The sequence below is a fragment of the Xyrauchen texanus genome, chromosome 18 (genome assembly GCF_025860055.1).
Source record: "Xyrauchen texanus isolate HMW12.3.18 chromosome 18, RBS_HiC_50CHRs, whole genome shotgun sequence".
In the NCBI taxonomy this organism is placed as follows: domain Eukaryota; kingdom Metazoa; phylum Chordata; class Actinopteri; order Cypriniformes; family Catostomidae; genus Xyrauchen; species Xyrauchen texanus.
In genome coordinates, this window is record NC_068293.1 from 31,017,245 (window position 1) to 31,043,103 (window position 25,859).

The 25,859-nt window shown below is 37.9% G+C and overlaps 1 protein-coding gene across 1 annotated transcript in view; it reads right to left on the reverse strand.

The window, feature by feature from the left end:
* LOC127659171 (amine oxidase [flavin-containing]) overlaps positions 1 to 19,727 on the reverse strand; it is a 38,540-nt gene extending 18,813 nt beyond the window's left edge. The window contains exons 1-2 of the mRNA XM_052148844.1: positions 19,586 to 19,727; positions 730 to 824 (exon numbers count right to left, since the gene is read on the reverse strand). Coding sequence (XP_052004804.1) covers positions 730 to 824; positions 19,586 to 19,634 — 144 coding nt within the window. The 5' untranslated portion in view covers positions 19,635 to 19,727. The remainder of the gene's footprint in view (positions 1 to 729; positions 825 to 19,585) is intronic.
* Between the last annotated feature and the right edge of the window lie 6,132 nt (positions 19,728 to 25,859).

Genomic DNA, 25,859 nt, shown 5'->3' on the forward strand with positions numbered 1-25,859 from the left:
GTGAACAAGGTCTGTAGTCAGCCAACCCATTTACCTTCTGCATCTGTGGGTCTTTCCCACACTATACAGTATATATTCATGTCTCTGTTATACATGTCTTAATATATTGGATACAATATTAAACTCAATTTTTAAAGATGGAAATCATATTAGTTTCTATTATCACAATTAAGTAAATATAGGGATAATAACATTACAAAAAAACAGTACGTGTTAAAATTTTAAAAGTAACAACTAAATTCAAGTTAACATCCTCATGTAAGCTAACCCTCACTCACAGAGGAGAGCAATAGCTAATTTAGGTCTTTTTTTCTATGCTTTAAGGCATCCAGTTAATTTTCCTAGCATTGTGTACTGTAAATAATAAAATTATAATAAATAAAGTGTAAGTACCGTAGCTTGACCAATAAACATTTCTTAAACTCTGGTAAACCTTAATATAAACAAACACATAATAAAACAAATTTGTAAAAAAAATTAAGTAAGAGTTCAAAAAGGTAGCTTCTGTCTAATGGTGCGTTCACACTCGCGAATGAAGCGATTTCACATTTTTGCTCCGCTCCATTCGCATAGCCCGCCGCGCATTCGCACCTATAGCATTGACTTTGTATGTGATCGTGTCACGCGAAACGCTTGATTCGCGTTGTATGTGAACGCACAGTAACAGCAATGACCCTGTGTGCAATGCGGAGTTATTTTATTTATTTGTCTTTCAGCTGTACATCTTACCCGAACAGTGAAGGTTCTTCCTCCAACACGGTCTCTGGCTTCAAGGAGCACAGGGTTCAAGCCGCTCTCCACCAACAGCTTGGTGGCACTCAAACCTGTCAGTTGGAAACACAGAAAAGATGAAACCGGCAGCTAAACAGAGCTGTTATGGAGAAGGTTATAAATAGGCAGTGCAGGGCAGATTACCAATTACATGAAAACAATTTTAATTAGTAACAATCTTAGATTACATTTTTGGGTTTTACTTCAAACCCAACTGTTTTATTTGATATCACTTGGATTTCTTATGGAAGTTTCTAGGTACATGGACAGGTTCCCAGGGCACGTTACACAAACTTGGTCATCCAATTTTGCCGTTTTACAAACAGCATCCTTGTGTGGCAAGAGATTAGACCTGTTATATTTGTGAATATAACAACTCAAAAGTGCATTTTGAAGCGGAGTTCAAATGCAATTCACAAAACAAACACTATTTTTATGCTGCTAATTGAATTCTATTGAGAATATGAAATTACATGCATTTGTGTGTTTGGAAGGATAAGCCGTCAAACGCAGTGACAAGGTTAAATTACACAGCGTGAAGAATTCAAATAATACTTATTGTGTTCGTCAGGAGTCAAGTTTCATCTTTAAATTTGACGTTGAATCATTTGCAGTCTGCTTTTCATTGTTGCCTTAAAAGGTCAATTATCTCTGTCCATCCAGTGGTCAAACACTGATTGACCATTCCATCTTCACCTGGCTAATGACAAGTATCAGGTCTGTGGGCAACTTGACAACCCTCTCTTCCAAAAACTCTTGAAGTAGGGCTGGGACAACGCGATGACGTCGACGCAAAAAATACGTCGACGCAAAATATGCGCGTCGATTCGTCGGACCCAAAACAAAGATGGCGGCGCCGGAGAGTGGTAGCAACACGAGTGGCTCTAATTTTAAAGGAAACAATTCCGTGATATGTCGTCTTTGCAAAATGGAGATGGCCTTCCATTCTAGCACCACGGCAATGCACCAGCACCTGAAGAGGCGCCACCCGGTTGCAGCTGCAGATGACAGAGCACCGTAAGTTTTTTTTTTTTCAACTCCTCACTTTGCACTCGATGTTGGAGTAGGCTATAATACGTTGTCGACACCTAAAGTTTTCGCTTATAGCTATTAATAATGCGCTTATAGCTAGGAATGTCGTGAAAAATACATAGAGGACACTGACAACGTGCTGACAGACAGGACCAAGCAGATAACATTTAACAAAGTCTCAACTTTCAAATTTGGTCATTCAAAGAAAATTAAACCATAAATAGGCCTACTATTTTGTGGCTCTTTAATGTGTCGTGACAGATTGCCTCAGTTAAAGCTGCTCGTGAACCGATCATCTTTTCCTTGGTTAATTTATAGCATCAAATATGCTAAACATGAATGTAGCCTACATCAGAAGGACTGTTATTTTAACCGCGGAAAGATGTCAGTACAGTAGCCTATACAATCCATTATTCAAATTCAAATCCACCGACGTTAATCTTCTCTCTCCTGACTACTTTGTTCGACAAAAATGGTGTATTATGATTGATTGATCAGATCGCCAGTCATTCAAACTCCCGGCAAATGTTTTTTGTTTTTTTACATTTTATACACCCCCACCCCCGATGAAACCGGTATTACCGGTGTTGTCACAAGTCGATTAATCGAATTGGACTGAAAAAAATGAATCGTTAGATTAATCGATACATCGAAAAAATTAAATCACTAGATTAATCGTTTAAAAAATAATCGTTTATCCCAGCCCTATCTTGAAACATAATGTATATCTTAGTTAAGTTGAGTGAAAAATTTGAGAAACAAATCCATAGAATGAACAATTTACAGCCGTTGCCTAATTTACATGTAATCCATAAAAAGTACCTGTAGTCCAATTACAAGTATTTAAACGTATTTGTTTTAAATTACAAGTAATTGATTTTTGTAATCTGATTAAGTTATCCATATGGCATGCAATTAGTTACTACCCAGCACAGTATATAAGAATACGGCATCTGTAAAATGGGGCAATATTTGCTAGATTTATTGTTTTTTGTAGGTCAAATTATTACTGGTAGTAAATTTCTATTTTATTTTTGGACTTATAGGCACCTTTTATTTGAAGGAATAGTGGAGAGACTGTGCTTATTTTCAAACAGTGTTCATGCCCTTATAACATTAGAGGTTTTTCATATCTTAACCTAGAGGTCCATCTTGTTTGACTGTTGCCAACCTTGACAGCCTGTTGACATTGACTTTCTATTTAGTGTAATACCATAACTGGCCTTCTATAAATACCATCTTCTATTTACATTTATGCATTTGGCAGACACTTTAATTTAAATTGACTTGCAGCACATTCACCCTTTACATTGTATCAGTTTGTGTGTTCCATGGGAACTAGCGGCTAGCACCACACTACCTGTTGAGCAACAGGAACCATATATTTACCTTATATTTGAACCTTACAGTATTTTAGAACAATTTTTAGAACAATAGTTTGTCTAAATAGTTAATTTACTACTTTGACTGTAGCCTCAACATACACATGGAAGGCACATGGGTCTGGCTTATACAGTGTACAGTTCAGTCAAACATGCTCTAGTCTAAAAAGGCATGTCATAAGCAGGCTTTACATGATCTGCTGCAGCACAAGAATCTGCTGACTTGTCATTAACTAGAAAAATCTGCACAATAAATCACAATGATTTAAACATGTTAAAATATGTGTTAAATACGTTAAAAAAGTGGAATGCTACATTCTCATTGGTAGCTGTAGGCATACTCAAATTAGTCAAAATATTAAATAAACAAACAAGCCAGGGGCAGGGGATGTATAGAAAATTGCAAAAGACAGGCACAGATTTCAGGATGTCCTGTGGTCATCCTAGTCTTGGGTAAAATAAACATATCTACAGTATCTATCGGATAGTGTAAAACCAGTGATAATAATATTAAATTCCTTACATTTATATAATCACTCTACATAGCAGGACTCTCCTCAACCACCACGTGTGTGCAGCATGCGAAGGCAGCTATAGTGCGCCAGAACACCCACCACATACCAACTGTTGGTGGAGTCGAGTGATGTAGCAAATTTAGGGATGGTATTATTAGGAGGCCATGATACATAAGGGCCATTTGGGGAATTTGGCCAGGGTTATACCCCTACTCTTTAAAAGTCCCAGGGCACTTGTAATGACCACAGAGAGTCAAGACCTCAGTTTAATGTCTCATCTGAAAGACTGTGCCTTTTTACAGTATAGTGTCCCTATCACAATACTGGGGCATTAGGACCCACATAGAGGTCTGGCCTACCCAATAACTCTTCCAGAAGCAACCACATTTTTCCCCAGGAGGTCTCCCATCCAGGTACTGGCCAGGCTCAACCCTGCTTAGCTTTAGTGAGCAACCAGGTGAGAACTGCAGGGTGATGGCTATGCCATTATAGAGTAACAATTGTCTTTCACAAATCTTTGCACCTTCCCAGAAATCAATGTTTAATGCCCTAAGGCTATGCAGTGATGGTGTCTCAGCCACTGCTCGACTAAAAAACTGGAAGCCAGAAGTGAGAACTAGATTCCCTGCAAGAGAAGTTAGAAGTCCAACACCAATTTACAGCAGTTTCCTAAATTTTTCAACAGACACAAAAGCATTTCTTCTCTTTGCGAAGGAATTGAAACTGGCCCTGTACATTTTTAATGAACTAACAAGTTTCTACCATGTTAGAAACAAGTACTAGGACCTCTTTAGTGCTGGCTAATTGTAAACTGTACTAAACTATAATACACAATAGGAAGTCATGAAAAATATATAAATCACCTTTTAGCAGTACACTTAGTGTAAATAGTTTGGTGATGTGATGAGTAAAAATATTCAGTGTAGTCTCGCAATTGATATAAGGTCATAAAAATAATGCACACAATGCCATTATTAATGGAAAAAGTAATTTCTAAATTTATCAGGACATTTTACATGACAATGTTACAGGTAATGTAAAAAAGCTGTATGTATACTTAATAGTACAAGCACAAGTTCTCCAGTGATAGTATTGGTTATGAATTATTGTGCGATCCATCCTCAGCTTACAACTGCTCTGAATATATAATTTTTCCATAAATGGCTCTCATGGATTAGAACTTAACATATCTTTCATGTTTGAGAAGGCTGACTCACAAGTATCAGTTGTTTTCTTCTCTCAGAGACATGAAATGCTCAGCAAATTAAGCAGAAAAAAAAAAAAGGAACTTGGCAGAGACACAGTAAAAGCTGTGCTGTGGTCTTTGTCGATGGTGTGCATAAATCAGGGACCACACTGACTGAACCGTTCCCCTGTAAACTGAAGCAAACACACATGGAAGTGAATACAAACAAGAAGCTCAGTTTACTAAAAAAAGCATGTTCATAAACATCAAATATGTAATTATTCTAAAACAAAATGTGTTTGATGACCTTGACCATAACTTTCAAGCATCATTCTCAGTAAAAAAAACAATGCCAACTATAAATACCAATAATTATTATTACAGAAGACCATGGTCATTTATGTGCAAAGTACTGACAAACAAGGAGGCACTACTTCATAAATCAAAGCATTATATAAGAATTTCAATCAGGATTTAGGCCCCATCATATTACAGAGACTTATCATAGTTACAAATGACTTGCTGTTATCATCTGATCGCAGCTGCATTTCTCTTCTAGTGCTGCCTTCGACACCATAGAATAGATCATGACATTCTCTTTGATAGGCTTCAGAATTATGTTGGCATTAGCTTGGTTTAGGTCATATTTCTCGGACTGCTACAGTTACAAGTAAGGACCCATAAGCAGAGTTCAAAATACCACACACGCACGCACGCGCAATAACTGGCCCAGCCTGAAAATAGCATTTTTAGCATGATTTGAGAAAGAATCATAATTCAGGACACTATTTTTTCAGACTTGACTGCCAATTTGAAATCTGATTTTGTTTGTAATCTTGACCAATTGTTTTGAAGTTTCCGGTCTTTTCCCATTCAAGTAGATAGGAGCTGTACTTTTATGCCACTTGTATCCATAGAAAATAGATGCCCGGGAGCATTCAATAGATGCCCGGTGAGTGAACTGGCCTACCTTGAAAGGGACTTTGCTTCCACCAAGCAAATGCCTGAAAAATCTGTTTGTTATTGTACTGTCTTGGTTTCCCCATCTCTCAGTAGGGGATTACATCTGAGCAAATACATTACAACATTCACTCATTCCACCGCATCTCAAGAGTTGGATGTCCTGCCAGTTTATATATTGATTTAAGTATTCTTGGCATTCTAGTCCTCCCCCTTATTCTTTAGGACTCTTTCCAGTCTTCATAGCCTTGCTTTAATTCTCAACATTTGTCTTCCATTTACACCAAGAGATTGAACCACAAATTACTTTAAATCAAAGTAATGTGCTAACTTCAAGAACACCATCCCTTTTGGTTTCTTAGGAGATAATGGATCCATTTATTGAGTATGATGCAAATATGGTGACTGCTATTTATCATGATATGGCAGCAAGTTTCCCCATTGCCTTCAGGTCTTTAAAGCTGAAGTGTGTAACATCTGCACCACTAGTATCACCAAAAAATAATGCAAATAAATAGCAGTCTTCCCTCATCTGCTTTAGTGATGTTAAGCCATGATGTTATAAAAATTGTGGCTTCAAAATTCACGTTAATGTTTACCGTAGACCTTATTTAACTCAAATGCAAAACTTCCATTGTAAAAAGCCTTAGGAGAATCCAAAGGGAAACCATGGCTTGATGATGCCAATTCTCTATCAAATTTTTGGACTACAACCTGAACAGCCCTTCTGGGCAAACAAACAGATAGAAACTCAAGCCACTGACTGAGCCAATGTTGCCATGTCAGGCTGATTGTGATGTTCAAACAGAGTAATTTTTGCACTATAGAGCCACAGTGTTTACATACTAATAGTTTACTAATAGCTGTATACACTTAAAGTGGGATATGAAAAACAATGTCAACATCGAAGAAATTTCAATTTGAAGATTAGTGTATCAAAGTTGCGGTTTCTTGCAGTTACTCATTCCAAAACAGATGATCTCACAGTTCGTTTGTTGACAGTAAGTAAAAAATTCTAATCAATGCCCCTAGTGGCTGAAACTTGTGTAGTTGAACATGAAAGGCATGTGTGAAATCCAGTTTTTGTGTGAAATATCCACAGAGTGAGGCCAAAACAAGTAGTTTTAGTTGTAAATTATGCATTACAGTTGACAGGAATGCTTATTTTATTAATCCCAAGTAGGGATGACGTTGACGCAAAAATTACGTCGACGCAAAATATGCGCGTCGATTCGTCGGACCCAAAACAAAGATGGCGGCGCCGGAGCGTAGTAGCAACACGAGTGACTCCTCAGACTATCAGAAGTGCAAGGCGGCATGCACTCATTCCTCTAAAGTATGGGAATTCTTTAATTTTAAAGGAAACAATTCCGTGATATGTCGTCTTTGCAAAATGGAGATGGCCTTCCATTCTAGCACCACGGCAATGCACCAGCACCTGAAGAGGCGCCACCCGGTTGCAGCTGCAGATGACAGAGCACCGTAAGTTTTTTTCAATACCCCACTTTGCACTCGATGTTGGAGTAGGCTATAATACGTTGTCGACACCTAAAGTTTTCGCTTATAGCTATTAATAATGCGCTTATAGCTATGAATGTCGTGAAAAATACATAGAGGACACAGACAACGCGCTGACAGACAGGACCAAGCAGGTAACATTTAACAAAGTCTCAACTTTCAAATTTGGTCATTCAAAGAAAATTAAACCATAAATAGGCCTACTATTTTGTGGCTGTTTAATGTGTCGTGACAGATTGCCTCAGTTAAAGCTGCTCGTGAACCGATCATCTTTTCCTTGGTTAATTTATAGCATCAAATAGGCTAAACATGAATGTAGCCTACATCAGAAGGACTGTTGTTTTAACCGCGGAAAGATGTCAGTACAGTAGCCTACAATCCATTATTACGTTAATATTCTCTCTCCTGACTACTTTGTCGGACAAAAATGGCGTATTATGATTGATTGATCAGATCGCCAGTCACTCAAACTCCCGGCAAATGTTTTTTTTTTTTTTAAACATTTTATACACCCCCACCCCCGATGAAACCGGTATTACCAGTGTTGTCACAAGTCGATTAATTGAAATCGAACTGAAAAAATTAATCGTTAGATTAATCGATGCATCGAAAAAATAAATCGCTAGATTAATCGTTTAAAAAATAATCGTTTATCCCAGCCCTAATCCCTAAACCTAATCATCAGTAGAGTAAAAATTTGAAAATCCTGCTTTATATTGACACTCATTCACAAAGCAGTAAAATTATTTGCACAAATCATACACATATTTTTGTATGTTTTGGGGCACATTTCCTTCAAAAACAAAACATATCCACTGTGTCTTCAGTGGCTCAGATGCCAGGAGTACATCAAGACTATTATGTTCACTTTTACAGCCAACAACAGAACACTTATGACGCTTATGAAGCAGAGACATTATTCTTCTCACTGTATCTGCTCCAGCGTGGGAAAAAAAATGGCAGACTATGTGTAGGTCACTCAAGGGAGGATCTATGATAATAGGGTGGAGTCCATCACCAGTCGTGGGCGAGAAACGAAAACCATTCATTTTGACATACAGTTTTTGATTAATAGAAACATAAGGAGAGGGTGTACTTTTAACATTGTAGGGTGGTTGTATACACACACTGCCAACTCACATTTATGTTGCATAATAGGTCCCCTTTAATTTCCAATGTGATTATGTTACAAAACTAGTAGGCAGAAAGACAGTTTTTGTTGAAAATGTAGTCTAAAAACATAAACAGTAGCTAACAATCTTGTCAATTAACTTTGAGCGGCAAATCTTGTTAAAATTCCCAAGAAAAATAAGCTTAAAAAGATAATCCCATGAATCACTGCTACCCAAACAACCAGGCTCATAATACACAATTCCTTAACCTGCCCGTTCTGAGCAAAGGACTCTAGGTTAAATTACACAAAACTAGCTTTGTCGCCAAATCATACAAAACACTAATAAATGAGAATCCAAAATGACAAACATTACTAACATTACAATACAGCTAGTTGATATACAATCTAGTTTATATTTCATGATTAACAACTAGGAATAAACTAAACCGCATCATTGCTCTATAAAGACACCTAATTTAGGCAAAGCTAATGAAGTAAAAATCTTAAATTAAGACTTGAAGTCAGTTTTTAAAGGTGTAAACAGTAATTCTAATCCAATACACTATCAAATTCGGCAAAAAGAAACGTTCTGTGGGTGGGCTGAAAAAATAAAATAAAATAAAATCTATTATTTGTGCACAGCCCTGGATCTGTAAATGGGACAAAAACGAAGTGGTTCAGATAGATCCACATAAATCTACTCCAGCCAACCAGCAAGAGGGGGTGGTTCTTGCGAGTGCCCAGGTTGGGGGGGTGGGGACAGAGCGAGAGGGAAATTCAAACACCAAGGACAAATGGCTGAGAAACCTACCAAGAGAAAAAGGTCAGATGAATATAATTTAAGATTATGATCGTTGAGGTCTAGGAAGGAAGAAGGGCTAGGAGCCGCGTGGCTTTTCAGAAGTGGAGAGACCTCCGTGAGGTAAAAGGCTTGAAGACAGATGCAGGTGGTGTTTTTTCTTTTCGATAGGTTTGTAACGAATTCGGTTATGTTTCACAGAACTCATATGCTGTTGTTGTGATGTTAGATTTAGTAGCAGGAGAGTTGTGAGTGTCTGGAGCTGTAGGGTGGAGCTTCCAAAGGAGCACAGAAGGGAGGGGTGTGTATGTTTTGGCAGTTGAGTTTGAATATCAGAGTTTCTCAGGAATCACTTAGTGCATCTTTAAGTCTGCAGCAGATTAGTCTCCACCACAGTGTAGAGCATGGAGAAATTACCCTAACTGCATTGCAATACCACTGAGGAAAATGTCAAAACTTCTTTCAAGCTAATTCTGGGAGATCAAAGAGCTTGTTGGAAAGTTGGAACATCTCAGCTGAAAGCTCTGTCAGCCTCTTGTTTTTTTCATTTCCCTCCTTTTCCCCATGTCCCACACATTTATGTGACTACAATGACAAAAAAAAAAATCCCAAACACCGAATCAACATGAATTCTCAGGCAGGTGTGCCGCAAGATGGCACAATGTATCTTCTCAAATTTGCATACCACAAAAACAGATTGACAGAAGATGCCATTGCTCTGGCAATGCACAGTGCTCCCACACACCTGGATAAGAAAAAAATCCTATGTGAGAACGTGGTTCTTTGACTACAGCTCTGCTTTCAAGTTTGGCTGGAATGATGGTGTTAATCGCAAAGCTTAAGGATTTAGGATTGAACACTCATCTGTGCAATTGTATTTTGGATTTTCTGAAGAGCAGACCACAATTGGTGAAAACTGGTGACCGCATCTCCTTCACACATTCTCTGAACACAGGAGCTTCACAGGGATGCATTCTCAGCCCCCTACTGTACTCCCAGTGGAGATTATAGTAGACTACAGGAGGATGACCACATCCCCTTAACATCGATTGGGCTGTAGTGGAAAGAGTTAGGAGTATCAAGTTCCTCTGTGTGCACCTCATCAATTACTTTACCTGGTCCCTTCACACCAAGACCAAGTGAAATCTGCTTGGAGAGATTTTGGTCTCCCCTCCAAAATCCTAACCAAATTCTACAAATGCGCCATAGAGCATCCTGACTGGGTGCATGACTGTCTGCTTTGGACTAGATCACCACATACCGTAATCACCCAGCACACAGTCTGCCATCAGACAGACTGTAACGCAGCTTTCAATCCAGAACCAGCAGGCTGAAGAACAATTTCTACCTGCTGGCTATCAGGATCCTGAACAATCTGAAATCCAGTCATTACTCCTTTCACTCATGTCTCCACTACCTCTCCCACACACTGGCCACCTCACTGACAGCTCAAGGTCACTCTTGGACAATCTCTTCACATGTTTCTGTCACTTTTGTGCATGTTGCAAAATTTCTAAGAGCACTATTACCACTTTACTGCTGCGAAGGACTAAAGACGGTCGCTAATCAGACGAGCAGCACGCATCAGCAGTGTGGAAGACCTGGGTTCAAATATAGTGTTGAAACCAGGAAGTAATCGTGTACACATAATCAGTGATGAACATGATTCAGGAGGATGCATTTTTCCCCTCTAACATAAAATGATTTATCTACTGATGGTTTGGTTTAGGGGTACAGTTAATAAAATATGCATTTCTCATCACTGTATTACAGCCTATACAGCTGAAAGCGGATTTATTTAAGAGGCTATGTCCGCCAGCTCTGGTGGTAATTGCACAATCGCATTATCACAACACATTACCAACAGCCAAGCCATAAATTGGAGGTGACACTGGCCACCTTTAAATCTGTGGTTACACCCGCAAGGAATTTCTCAATTAAAATGTTAATCTGTCAGCTTTGGCAAGCAGCGCACTCATCATTTATCCCACAAGACAAAATTTTAGAGGGATTGGTTTCCTGACTAAAGACATGAAATTAAATGAAAACATACAACTGCGTGATTGACCTTACAGAACAGTATACACTTTCACGGCATTACAGAGATAATTGAAAAATGTAACATATAATCCTTTATATCTGTTAAACAGTTTTACCTCAAGCATCTAGATGAAGAAGCTTTCTTATATTCCACTTCTAGTACTACACAACATGTAACAGGGATTCAAAAGAACAAATAGAACCTCCAACAAACTTTCTAACTCCAGGTCTTTAGCTGTAACATGTGTGACCCTCTATGATCTGCAAACATATCAAACCAGCTGTTATAATCAATCTTTCTCTCTTCAATTCTGCATGCACAATACAGTAAAATGGTTTAAATATGCATCAAACATCTAACCCAAAATGAAATGAGGCTTTCCTCTTCCACAGTGGCATTTTGTAGTGTAGGCCAAGAACATTTTACATAAGCTAAGAGGACACGGCAATTAAGCATTTAGACATCCAAATATTTCTCTGCCGTTATATAAAAAGCACAATTAAGACATTATTCAAATGTTTACCTAGTTCAGTTGGTGTTATTACCATAATTCTGTTAAAAAGAAAGTTAGAAATTGAGACCGTAGATTAAAAAGAATGAAAGCACTGTTGACTCTTCAAATGCATTACAAAAATCTAAAAATCAATGTTTGTAAATGTGTTTACATTGATCTTCAGAGATCCACAGCTGTGATCCTTCCCATTGGGCATTCACACCAACTGGCAGCAACAAAGGGAACAGGAGTCATTAATTTCATGCGAGTTAGCAATTTCAGGTGGCATGAGGCCATTGATGTTGTGATATCGGAATGTCCAAAGACACTTTAAAGAGGTCATAGCATGGTTCACTTATAATATTAGTAAAGTTTTTTTGCACAAAAAAAAAAAAAAAATATGATCACTTTCCCCCCTCATTCTGACCCGCTGTCAGAAACGTTTGGTTTTGGTGCTGCTTCCCTTTTAAGACTTGACAGTAAATGCCCACTGTTATGATTGGCTCTCTTAACTTGACTGCCCTTCTCTTTTCTTGCCATCTCAATGCTCACCACTACTGGGCGGGGCTACGGAAGTGATAAGGTAAAGTAGTCACTGATGTGTTATTGTGGAGGTGGTCAAATGCAAATGTCTAGTACAGTTTGACATCACAATGTGGAGGAAGTAGAGAACAAGTCGCAGCTTGGCTCCAATGATTTTTCTTTTTGCAGTGAGGAAGTTGAGTTCTGAAACTTGCAGTATGTTTTTTTTTTTTTTTAATACAGTGAACTCGTACATGTGAATAGATCAAGGAAAGGAAGGATTTTATTCCTCGTGTCATAATCCCTTTAACTGGGTGCAGTGAGCAATGATGTGATGCAGTGTCGATCAATAGGTGCAGATTTAGTAAACTGGTAAAACAGTTCAATCTTATGCACTACTATTGCTAATATAGAAGGTTTGGAAATTGAACAAAGCCCTAAACAAAGCATAAACTTTCGCCACATATCTCTTCCCTCATCATTTGTGCTACGGACACGAATGACGCATCAAAATGTATGGCTTTTAAGGAGACGCATGTTATTACTTTTAAAACCAATTAGACAATCGATCTTTGCCTGGCAAACAAGCTACATCTAGGGACCAGAATACTAGGGTGGGCTCTTGGGGAGAGCTCTTTTGACTAGCAACCACCCAGAACACCCAAGTAACCACCTAGAAGTGTTCTAGCAACCAACCACTCCGAACAAGCTGGCATAGTGGTGGTGAGTTCTGCATAGCCAAGCACCACTCATAGTTTGGCAGTAGTATAAGGATGACAGTTCAGAGACAAGCTGTGGTACTAATTATTGGACCAAAAACAAGCTGCAAAAATATATTTGACTGGATGTACCGTTACGTCGTCTTCTACAGTGAAGAATTGTTATATTTTATACAATCGGTCCTTTGAAAATCTAATTTCCAATGTTTACAGAACAGTATTCTTCTACCTTAGAAATATTGCTAAGTTACGACACATGCTCTCTTTTGCCAATGCCGAATTCATGTGCTCATGAGCACCAGACTTGATTATTGTAATGCATTACAGGGAGGATGGTACTGCAAGTTCAATAAATAAACTTCAATTGGTTCAAAATGCAACAGCTAGAGTGCTGACTAGAACAAAGAAATGTGTTAATACCTGTTAAGTTTCATATTCATGTTAAAATTCTGTTAACTACATCAGTGTTTCCAAATCTTTTTTCTGAAGTAGCATAATGTTTGAAATTTGACTATGGAAAAAAAATACACAAGTCACATTCAGTGCTTGCGTTAGATTTTTATTTTGATGGACAGAGTCCTACAAATTCTGTCATAATCTAATATTACCCATCATTTTAATAAGACATTTAATAGCTTTTATTTTCATTCACATTTTCATTTTTAATCACGAACTCACAGGACGAGCATATAGCATATTATACATTTATTTCTTTTTAAATAGAACAGATGAACAGAGACGCCACACAAAGCAGATGAATGTTCCCCTTTCAATGTCTCTTCACAAATCTGGACAGTTTTTAAATATGTTGATTGTTGCCTAGTACTCTCAAAAGACATTATTGTTGAAGCAAAAACATGTGTGAAAAAACACTTGTGTAAAGTCACTTTATAGACTTGAATGTATTCTGCAGAGCTGACGCAAATCATGTGAAAGACGCTTAACGTGTATAAATATCACTCACTTTTGCACAATAATCATTGCTTTTCGCCATCACAAAACTGACCGATTATGGTTTCAAAACGGCAAAGTTCCCCAAAAAATTAGGAGTTTGGATCCCTGAAATTATAAAAAAAAAATAACAATTCCATGCATTTATTTTGTGGAATTTACCAAGTTTCCACAGCACACCTGACAATCTTTCACACCATTTTTCTTTCACAGTGGTTGGGAAACTACATACAAAGCTTTGAATGATCTAGCTCCACAGAACTTGTGACCTTCTGTCACGCTATATTCCATCACGTTCATTACGATCACAAAATTATGGCCTGTTCCTAGAATATCAAAATCCACAAAAGGAGGAAGATCCTTTTCCTATTTGGCTCCTACACTATGGAATAGTCTCCCTAACACTGTTCGGGAAGCAGACACACTCAGTTTAAATCTAGACTTAAGACTGCTATCTATTTAGCCAGGCATACACCTAAATCAACTCACAATTAGGCTGCTTTATTTAGGTATGAAAGAACCAGAAACATTTTTCAGAAACATTTCTCATAATCTATAACTCTGCAATAAATTGAATGCCATCTACGCTAATATTATTCTATTTGTTTCCCTGTGTCAACCTCAGGATTCATATACCAAGGTTACCAGAGCCGGCCAGATCCAGATCCATTCCTGCTTGGACTGGAACTCCAGTCTCCACTGCTACGTGTCGCTTAGTGATGGCAAACTACAGCAGGTACTAGCCAGACATCACTTCAGTCTTTTATGATGGACTTTAAAGAATGAGTGGATGCAACTCCAACTGTAAGACATGGGATACTTCACACGTCACTGACTGAACCTTAGACTTAGGATGGATCCCACCGAACCTCACCAAAATTACCTGCCGGTTGAACTGCGATGCATCTCATAAATCTCTGCCTGTATCAATTCTCTATAAATCTACTGATGGACTAAACTTTTGAAATAGAATACATAGACCTTCAATTAATTCCCAACAAAAGCCTTCATCAGCCACTAACAAAGGACAATGCATATATGTGAACTCCTGCAGTTAATCCAGGCTGAACTTCAAAAGACATTAATCATAAAGTTATACCATGACTTGCACTAAACATAAGTAATATTGACATTATATTCATGATGTTAGCCAGAGGGGAACTGGCCCCCGCAGTGAGTCTGGTTTCTCCCAATGTTATTTTTCTCCATTAACCAACATCTTATGGAGTTTTGTGTTCCTTGCCACAGTCACCTTCGGCTTGATCACTGGAGATCTAAATACAATTATTATATATTTTATTTAATACTTAATTTACAATCATATCTAATCAAACTACACAATGATAACTCTTAAGACTTTATAGATTTTTCGGTTTCATTTTTTGTTAATGCATGATTTACTGTAAAGCTGCTTTTAAACGATGGGTGTTGTGAAAAGTGCTATACAAATAAAAATGACTTGACAACCCAAGAGCAAATCATGCATAACAGAGTATTCTTTCTTTGAGAAGCCTAAAGCCAGATTCACACTGCACAATTTTGGCCACAATTTTTAAAGATTAATTTTGTTATAGGGCAAAATTGGTCTTTTTGATTGCTTAAGTAACATGCTCACAGACTGCAGATTATTTGCCTTTGCGATGAATCTTAGCCATCGATTGGGTCAAGGTCTGAATGAGTGCAATTACTTCAACGATGGCCAGATGAGATAAAACACCCAGTCAACACTGTCATTCAAGAAGATTTTGAGACCAAAAGTCTTGGTTACAATGTGCATTGTACAGTCTGACATACAGTAATGCCATAGCTTTCCCAAAATATCTCAATGGGATCATATCGTACAGTTTGAGAAGTAACTATCGTAAAGCACCATATTACCCATATACAGTGTTTTAGCGGACTTCTCAATATCATAGAAACCAATGAAAAAAAATACATCTTTGAAAATCTATTACTACACAAACACATTAATATTTTTATATGTCAAATACAGGCATGCACACATATTGAAGTAATGAGTATAGAAGTGGCCCTTTCTAACAAACCACATATGTGGCCTGTGGGTCTCTTTGTCAGACTGCCTTTCCTGGCTGGCTTCCAGGGCAGAAACGCAAATGTTCTTTAGCATGAGCATGACACTCACCAGTAAACATTAGTGTCAACAGCAAGACTCTGCAATTAGATGTGTAATTCCAGCCTTCCACTTCTGCACCCCATGAGTGATGCCGTTGAGCTGATCTCTAATAGATTGTTGAGCAAAGCTCGAAAACCTGAAATGTCTAACTGTTTCGGACAGCTCAGATTGGTACAGTAAACAATATTTTTAAATACTGTATAAAAAAAATATTTATCACAATGTATTTAAAAATGATTAAAAGCAGAATATCCAAGCTGCTCTTTTCTATACAATGAATGTGAATGGTGACCACAGTGGTCAAGCAAGATTTTCAGGGAACAACAACTTAAATTTCAGTCTGATCCTAATACAAAGTTATTGCTTGGCTGCAGAGGATTTATATATGCAGGAGTTGTATGGACTGCTTTTTTTAAGGCATGTATGATAACTTTTTTTGGGCTAGACAGCCCTGGTCCCCATTTATGTTCACTTTGTTGAAAAAAGCATTGCGTCCAATCTGTTAAACATCAAAAGTGTTTCATGGAACAAAGGCATACATGACCAAATGACCAAAATTTGGAAGCCCCAAAAAGCTCATAACCATATAGCATAGTAGTGTAGTAGTATATACTAGTATAAAAGTAATCCATAAGACTCAAGTGGTATAAACTTGTATATTCACTTGTATTGTATACACCTACAGAGCGGAGACAAAAGTTTTTGTTTGGGGTCTGCAGGAAAAAAAAAAGGTCATACACATTGGAGATGGCATGAGAGAGAGAACATTTTCATTTTTGGGTGAACTATTCTTTAAAATGTAGCGATTAAATGTATTACCCCCCCACCCGTTAGTGACATGAAACAAGAAGGCCATTAGAGGAAGGTGTCTTTTTTACGGGTTTGCTTTAATTGTCTCCATGTCCAGCACAGCCCCTGGGGCTATTGAGAACAGACACAAATATACTTTGCTGCCTCGGTTGTTCTAGGAGCACATAAAAATGAGTTTTCCACCTCTGCCAAAGTGGCTTCTCCCAGAGCACCTCCAATGGCTTTTGCAAATAGTAAATCGGATTTACAGGGAGCGCTGGGTTGTTATTAAAAGATCCCTGAAGCATTTTTTTTTTCTTCTTAAACCCACTTTATTTGGTTAGAATAAGAAGAAACTCATTCCCTTTAAAGGCCAATGGATGAGAACCACCTGCCTATTCAGCAAATGTAAGATGACAGCCAATGACTACGTTTGTGTCTATCGATTTCATGGTGTCAAATGCACCAGCAGTATAGCAATGACAGAATGATGCAATTTATGCGAATAGTCCAGGATTCCTAGTCTTGTGAAATGCGGAGCATGTCATTGTAGGAATTATATTGCTATGTTTGACCTTTTTTAACATCGTGGGTATTGTGCCATCTCAAGTACTTACTGCTTTTGAGGTACTTCAATTCAACACTATATCTGTTTAGCATTTTTCACCAAGCATACTGTTTCAAAGCATCTTTCCAAAGAATAGTGATTTATAAATCCCCCAATGTGCAAATCAAAGGTGACAGCTGCAAAGAAAAATATGTACATGTAACTCTGTACATGTTTAAGTAATTGATGAAGAAATCTTGAGTGGAAACATGACAACATGGTAATTACCAGTTGTTAAACTTAGGATAAGGGGAGTAATCAGCCACAACCCTAAGTAGATAACAGAATATAAATCTGAGAGTGTTAACTTGTAACGCTCCTCACACTGACATGACAAATTGCACGTAGGAGTGGCAAAGGTTTTACATACTCAAAAGCGTGGTCTGTTTAACATGGACTCTTGCAGAAACTTGGCAGGAAAACAAAATTCTCATGATAAATGGTTTTATACAGTAATGGATTGGGTGACACTGGGTCCATGGTCCATCATGTGTGCTCTTGTTATATAACTTGTTATTAAACCCATCAGCTTTTTTTCAAGCCGAGTAGTAGTGAACATGTTTATGTAGTTGCTCTGGTGCAATTCAAAACACTGAACTTGATTTTTTTAAACGTAAAGTCAAACAATTTGAGTAGCCTAAATTGAGATAAGGTCAAGGGTAATTCAACTGCATGACAATGAACACATTTCAAGCCAAGACAGAAACAGACCTGTTATTCCCTCAATTTAAAATGTATACCATTTTCTGACGTGTTTATTCTGTGGTTGCCCAGCAAATAAAATTAGAGGTAAATTTTGCATCAGATTATCAGCTAGTCATCTTGACCCTGCATGTCAGTTCTGTTCCAAGAATGTGCTTACCCTTGCAATATTTCATTCAGTGTGTACTCCCTCTGAGCTGGGTATACATTTTTGAGTTTGTATATAACACACATTCACTGTGGGATCTAGAAAGTTTACATGACGGGAATGGAATTTCCTGGCATGTCATAACTGAAAGATCATTATGCTACATTTATCACACTACTCTAGAGAGAAAATAGGTCACCCAACACGTGCTGGGGCTGACTGAAGCAGAATCCTTATCACAGTATTTTCAAATCAATGCTGCATCTTAACAGTATAAATAAAAATAGAGTTTCAGTAGAACTTTCTAGGAAAGCACGGGTTACTGCACAGAGATCTGCACTGGAGGCAATTCAATTGGACCATGCATGCTGTTCATCTCACTGGGATTATTTCAGAAGACAATTTTGAAAGGGGGTTAGCGCTGCTTTTAAACCTTGGTTATGAAGCACTGCTTCAGAGCACTGCAATGCCAGGGAAAATAATGTAAATGACAAACCTAGGGTATAGTATGCACAGTGTGACACAAGAATACCCAAAATTATGTAAATCTAGATTTTAAAATAAACCTAGGTAAACAATTTAAAGTGTGAAAAGCCAAGTATGAAGCCAAAGTAGTTTATAAGAAGCAGTTTACCCTCAACAGGTCTTGAGCACCTGTTACAACTAACAAGACTGCTATTATGAGAAATACACATATTTTAGAGGGAAAAAAAGACTAATAATAATAATAATAATAATAATCAGAAAGTACAGCTACAACAAAAACTTAAAATTGTATAAACAAATAAACCCCTAATATGGATGGATGCGTATGGATAACGCTTTCAACTCGTGGTGTTATGAATATGAAATTTGACGGAAGTGGAAGTGCAAGCTCAGGTGACATCGAGACCAAAATAAACTCTGAAAAACTAATCGCGTCCTTTTGACAAACGAGCAACACGATGATCCCTGTTAAAATATAAAAATGCATCATTGCTTTGTGGCAACGATAATACAATATTATAAGGCGCATAAGCTTCTTTGGAAATGGAATGGTCGTTTCAGCAACGGGCAATCGCGCGTTTCATATAATAGCCTACTATCATAAAACTCTAAAATTAGTATCAGACGCCGGTAATATTCAGTGATACAAAGTTTATCTATGAGTAATTATGATGAGATTGAGTAAAGTTTGTAAGCGCTATTATGAACAAACTAACCTGAGATGCCTCCGCCAATCACAATCACGTCGTATGTGCTCGCGGTCATGGTGCTGTTCCTCTATCTCACGTTCAAGCAGAAGGGCCGCTCCGCATCTGTGTTAAAAGCCCATTCTGAGCACCGCCCCCGACTCGATCGCTCCTATCATTTGGAATGACAGATAATAAGAGCACGTTTGTGAAGCTTCCCTCTACTGGCAGCTGCAGACTGTACATTATATAAAAAAAAATATTTATGCAATGCAAATCACTATGTTAAATCTCACTGTCTGTGATTACAACAATCTCCATAAATATAATAGTAGATTTTGTGATTGTAATATAATTCGTTTATTGTAGGCCTACTGTAAAGGCAAAAAAACAACTATTGGAAACACTTTATAATGAGATTCTTTCTGTTACCATAAGCAAAAGCATTAGTTTACTAGAACATGTAGGTTTAAAATTGTTCTACTAAGTAGGACTTTAACAACCAGAAAGTTTCCAAATACTTAAGGTGCATGATGTAAGATTCAGAAACCCTTTATATTAATGACTCCTGTGGCCGTTAAGTGAACTGCAGCCAGCTACTCGCGCTCATAGGGATGCGAGCATCGGCCAAAACAATGACGTAATGAAAGTGACAAACGTGATTCACCGATGAGGTAGCATAATTGAAATTACACAATTATGATTGTTTTACTACAAACTTTGAGACTGTATGTTATATTTGACTCTCCAGTGCTGGATCAGGGCTAAAACAAAGTGTGGATATAGGTCTGACTATGTAAGACTGTAGTTTGAAGTAGCCTAATCACTTTTCTTTGCATGATACATTGGCTGCATTTATATGATAGTCTATGTGGCCGTTAGCTAGCTAGCCAGATTTATCAATAGCTGTTAGCTAAATTTGATGGATGATGACAGTAGCCGTTTATAAAATAGGCTGTACATTAAAAATATGTTGACACAATTCAGTATTGATGTGATTCCATCACAACTGTCATTTTGATAAATCGATGCGCTATTGTTTTATAATAATAGAATGTATTTATTTTCTGTATAAACAAGTTGTTACACTAATGAATGGGTCTTTTTGCATTATCTTGAACATTGTCTAGCATTCATTTAATGTGTTATTGTAGTTTACCTGGCTGAATAATTACAGATTAACATTGATTATGACAGTTACTGTGCAGTCAAGTTCAAGTTATCTAAAGTTACACAGACCAATCCTTATGGCGCTATATTTCACATGCTTTGCAGTTATGTAAGCTTACCTGTCCAATAAGAAGAATGTCACAGTCCCCTAAACCGAACAAATGTCCCTCCTGGAATCAAATGCCCTGCCGATGTTCACTCTAGTTTTCGCTCATCCACGATTATGTTCCCGCTTAGCCACACAGGATTCAGTTGATAAATGTTTTTTTTTTTGTTTGTTTGTTTTTTTGCTTAATCTGAGTTTGTATAGGAGTCGGTGTTGTGCTGGGAGCTGGACATTTGCTGGATTCCATCTTTAAGATAGTGTTACCTAGTGTTGCAGTTTGTTGTCGCTGTTGAATAGCAGAAGAGAAACTATTACTGTCTGAGGCAAGGCTCTCGGGAGTGCGCATAAATGTCACATCCTTTGGATTTTCCTGGCAAAAGCGACCCATTCCCTTCGCATGAAAAAGAGTCTACAGGCTTTAATAGGCAACCTAGGAAGTCCGGGAATGCATTACAAGCCGTTCACACATTGACAAAAAAGGCAAATATTACATGAAAATTGTTACATACTGCACCTTTAACAAACATCATCTTGTGAAATGTTTTCTTGAAAGGTGTGCTTGTGCTATCTTTAAAATAAATGGCACTTGGGTTGATTTCTTTTTTTAATGCAATGAAAATCACACATTTTTACTGTAAGTGCAGTCATGTTGCCCAAATACTTTTGGGGGGCCACTAAATCTGAAAGAGTTTGCTGCTATCTGGTGGACATATTCCGTACGTGCTTTTAGCCATACATTGTTTCAGGCTGCGACAACTCCTAACATATTTAAGATTAGACATCTTATAAGAGGAATACAATTGTCATCTTCGACTGCAGAGATCAGATATGACCAACAAGAAAAGCAACCTCAAAAAGCATAAATATTACAATTATTTTTGGAGGGTGAGATGCTCCCCATGTCTGAATTTGCTAAAGCGAAGTGATCGAGATGTTCTTCCTTGCAGGGCCGGCCCAAGCCTTTATGGGGCCCTAAGCAGAATTTGATTTGGGGGCCCTTCGGTGCCGCCAAAATGATTGAATATTGTCAATTCCTGATTATTCGTACACTATAAATCTAACACACCCCTTATCAATTTTATTAGTTGTAGCTGTGTTGCTTACAACATTCCAAAGTCTGCCTGGCATGATTTTACCCTTCTACAGTTTTAAATGTAACAGTAGCACACCTATATTTACCCAATCCTGTTGATCCTCTGTTACCAGTTTTGTGTACTTCATAGAGAACAATTTGCAGCAGAAGCTGTAGACAGTATCATTTCTCTTTGTGAGCAGCTCCACTTACATTTTTTCCCCATTAATTAACTTTCTGTAGGTGTAGTGGAAGCTTTGGCCATCAGATTTTTCAGGGAATGTGAAGTTTTCCTTTATAGGCAGTGGCCCTCTGCTTACCAGATCAGTCCTTTCTGAGTCAGACAGGATAGATGACAACATCAGTGGATACACGTGCTGGGAAGTGCTCCTCGCATGCAGAGGATGGACCTGATGAAAATAATAATAATAAAAGCTAGCCATGTTAGATGTCAAATTAAACTGTCTGTCAAAAACAAAGGCATGGTTTATCCATATAAATATAATGATCTGGGATTGTTGAAAAATCATCATCATCTGTAGCACTGGCACTTGGGGTAGGTGGAGTTGGTTGTGCCCCACGTCCAAAATATTTCAACAGTGCTCCTAGGGAAGTTTCAAAAGAGTACATATTTGACAGAATATTTGACGAAATATGTTATTTTCTCAACACAAATTATTATACACAGCAGCAAGCCATCTGTACTCCTAAAACAACAACTCTTAATCTATAACTAGCTAACTGAGGCATAATGATATTGGAATATAATAGCAAAGACCCCAAAATTGTAGACTAATGTAAATAATGTTAAGTTGTTATCAGTACAAAGTTTATGGAACAGAAGCTTATTTTTATTACAAAAATATATACCCAGGAAAGTTATTATTACACAGAAGACAAAAACTTTAATCTAAAACTTGCTAAGTAATATGTTATACTAATAATATATTAAGATGTTATTCTACGGATGATTAATCAAACTTTCCTAAAAAGAAGATATGCTACATAGGCTGTGTTAACTAACTATCCAGCTAATGTTAGCTCGTAACTTAGCCTAGCAACTTAACATACCTTTATCGTGCTGTTTTTTCTCTTCCTCTGTTTTCTTCTTTTTCCTTTTTTTTGCACCAGAGAATATGTCCTTTCTTGTGACATTGCTGTCTGAATGTGCTTGCATCCTGCAGCCCGTTAACATAATATTGCATTTAATATTGCGTTTTTGTGTAATTACCATTGTCCATTGACAGCATAATCACAAAAAAAAAATAAAATAAAAAAAATCAAGCTGTCATTTCATGTGCTCTTGGGGGCCCCCTGGTGGCTACCGGGCCCTAAGCAGCCGCTTAGTTCGCTTATGCCTTGGGCCGGCTCTGCTTCCTTGGGTCACAAAATGAGATATTTTGAACAATATTCACCTTGCTCTTTTCAATGCAATGAAAGTGAATTCATTGACCAGTGGGGCCACCAATTTGGCAGTACTAATTAATCGTAAAATGGTTGCTCTGAATCACCAGCTATTTTGGCTTGCAAGTGTTCAGTCCTCATGTAGTAACAAGATACGGCATGTGCTGGTATGTCACATCTGGCAGCTCCAAATTTGAAATATGTGAATGCTGCGGCTGAGCCTTAGGGACGTTAACCAAATTATTACTCGAACTGAGGTGGGTATGGGGTTGAACCGGGACTTCCCATAAGAAGTAGGCCTACCTTTTGCTGAACCAAAATGCTTCTAAATCACTTGCACCTTTATTAGCAACTGACACATTAGTGCCAGCTTTACATGTCATACATTCTGCTTCCCACGCATCTCGACCTGGATGAAAGCATGGGAATTTTTTGTGCAAATCTTCTGTAAATTTGCACTTTCGTTTGGGCATTGTTTCCACTCAGCTGTCATTTCCTGCTACTGTCAAGCAACTGTTTTATGCCGAACACAACAGCGCTTTGCCCGTTCGTAGAGATTGACAGGCAGGAATTTGGCCAATGGTTGCTGCAAGCCTCTTATAATCTATGAATTGGTGTGCGAGAAGGCAGGACTTACAAAGAGGGGCATACCTGTCAACACTCCCGTTTTTCCCGGGAGTCTCCCGTATTTCATATCCTTCTCCGCCCGCCTCCCGTTTTGTTATTTCTCCCTGGAAACTTGTAGGGCCCAAACCTCGTTATATGAATAATCACGTCAATATATTATTACAAGTTTGTCCAGTTGCCAGATCTTGTATGAAACGCATCCTACTCACACAATCGACAGATCATACAAATTTCAACCCATTTGTGATCTCAACCTGGCAACCTACAACCCATTTGCGCTGTTGATATTTGCGCAGGTAGACGTGGGAAGTTGAATCAAGCATCACTGTAGATGGGAGGAGAATACTCTGGTGGTGATGTAAATTTAACAACAGCTGGGCGGAATAATTTAATTTCATATCTCGAAGCCATATCGACAATGCCCATGCCTTTTGTGATGTGTGTCACACTGAATTTAATATCGGACACGGTGGGGAAAATGCGTTACTCAGCACATTGAATATCAATGGCACAATTTGTATGTATATAGGCTGCCTCTGCCATCCAGCACCAATGTAAGTATTAGAAAATATGCACATCATAATTTAACTAAAAAGAGGACATGTCCCCAAGACACTTATATTTTAGTAAAAATAATAATGAAAAATCTGATTAAATTCTAGAATAATTGATATTGATTGTTTATAGGCTAGTTGTCATGGCTCTTTAAAGGAGACCTATTATACCCCTTTTTACAAGATGTAATCTAAGTCTCAGGTGTCCCCAGAATGTGTCTGTGATGTTTCAGCTCAAAACACAGCACAGATAATTTATTATAACATGTTGTAAATGTCTGTTTTTGGGTGGAATCAAAAACACATGGTTTTCGTGTGTGTGTGTGTGTCTCTTTAAATGCAAATGAGCTACTGGTCCCCGCCCACTTTCATGAAGAGGGCTGTGCCTTTACAGCTCGTGAACAGCATAAAATTAAAAACTGCTCTCTGCTGCACATCAAAGCTTCATTCACACTGCCAGCGACACGCTTCGACAAAACAACCCCATCTCATTCATTTTCAATGAGAGCTGGCGACTTCCGGCAACACAAGCGACGGTCGAACGAGTAAGAAGAGCGACTTTCAGGAGCGACAGCCAATACGAGAGAAGATGGTAGAGCTCATGTGATCCTAATATTTTAATAATAATATTAATTGTAAAGAAATAGTGATGTTTAGACTCTCCATACACACCACTAGCGACCTAACCGCTAGCCACTGGTGACATGCAGCGACAAAGTAGCTGGCAGTGTGAACACAGCTTACTTCAGGTGGATTTTTCACAAGTAACAAAATTTGCAAAAAAAAAGTTATTGTTATTTAGTTAAAAATGTACATAGTATTGCTAGCTAATGTTTATTTAGCAAGTTTCACAAGAGACTCCAGCAGAAGTCACAACTGTGAGAATGAACCAGGACGTTTCTGAATGGTTAATGGACACTACAAAGCTGTCGTGAGTCAGTCTGGCAACCAACATCCCTACTGGTACTGATATGTTGTGCAGCTAATCTGACCTTTGCAAGTAAACATTCCAATTTTAGTACAACTCTCTTATGTTCACAGTAAACGTACACAGTACAAAAAAAAAAACAATCACCTTAACTGTATTTTACATAACAAAGTTGAGGTTATGAATTATACAGACAGTAAGCTAAAAAAATAACAAGATAGCTCTGATCTCCATGAGTACAATCAGAGACAATGGTAACTTTAGCTGGAACATGAACAGTTGTTACTGATCCATGCTTGAGAATCAAATTTTAAATCCTGCTTTATATTGACACTCATTCACAAAGCAGTGCCGTGTAAAATGATTTGCACTAACATACACTCATTTTTGTATGTTTTGGGGAACATTTCCTTCAAAAAAAAGAAAGAAAGAATTATTTACAT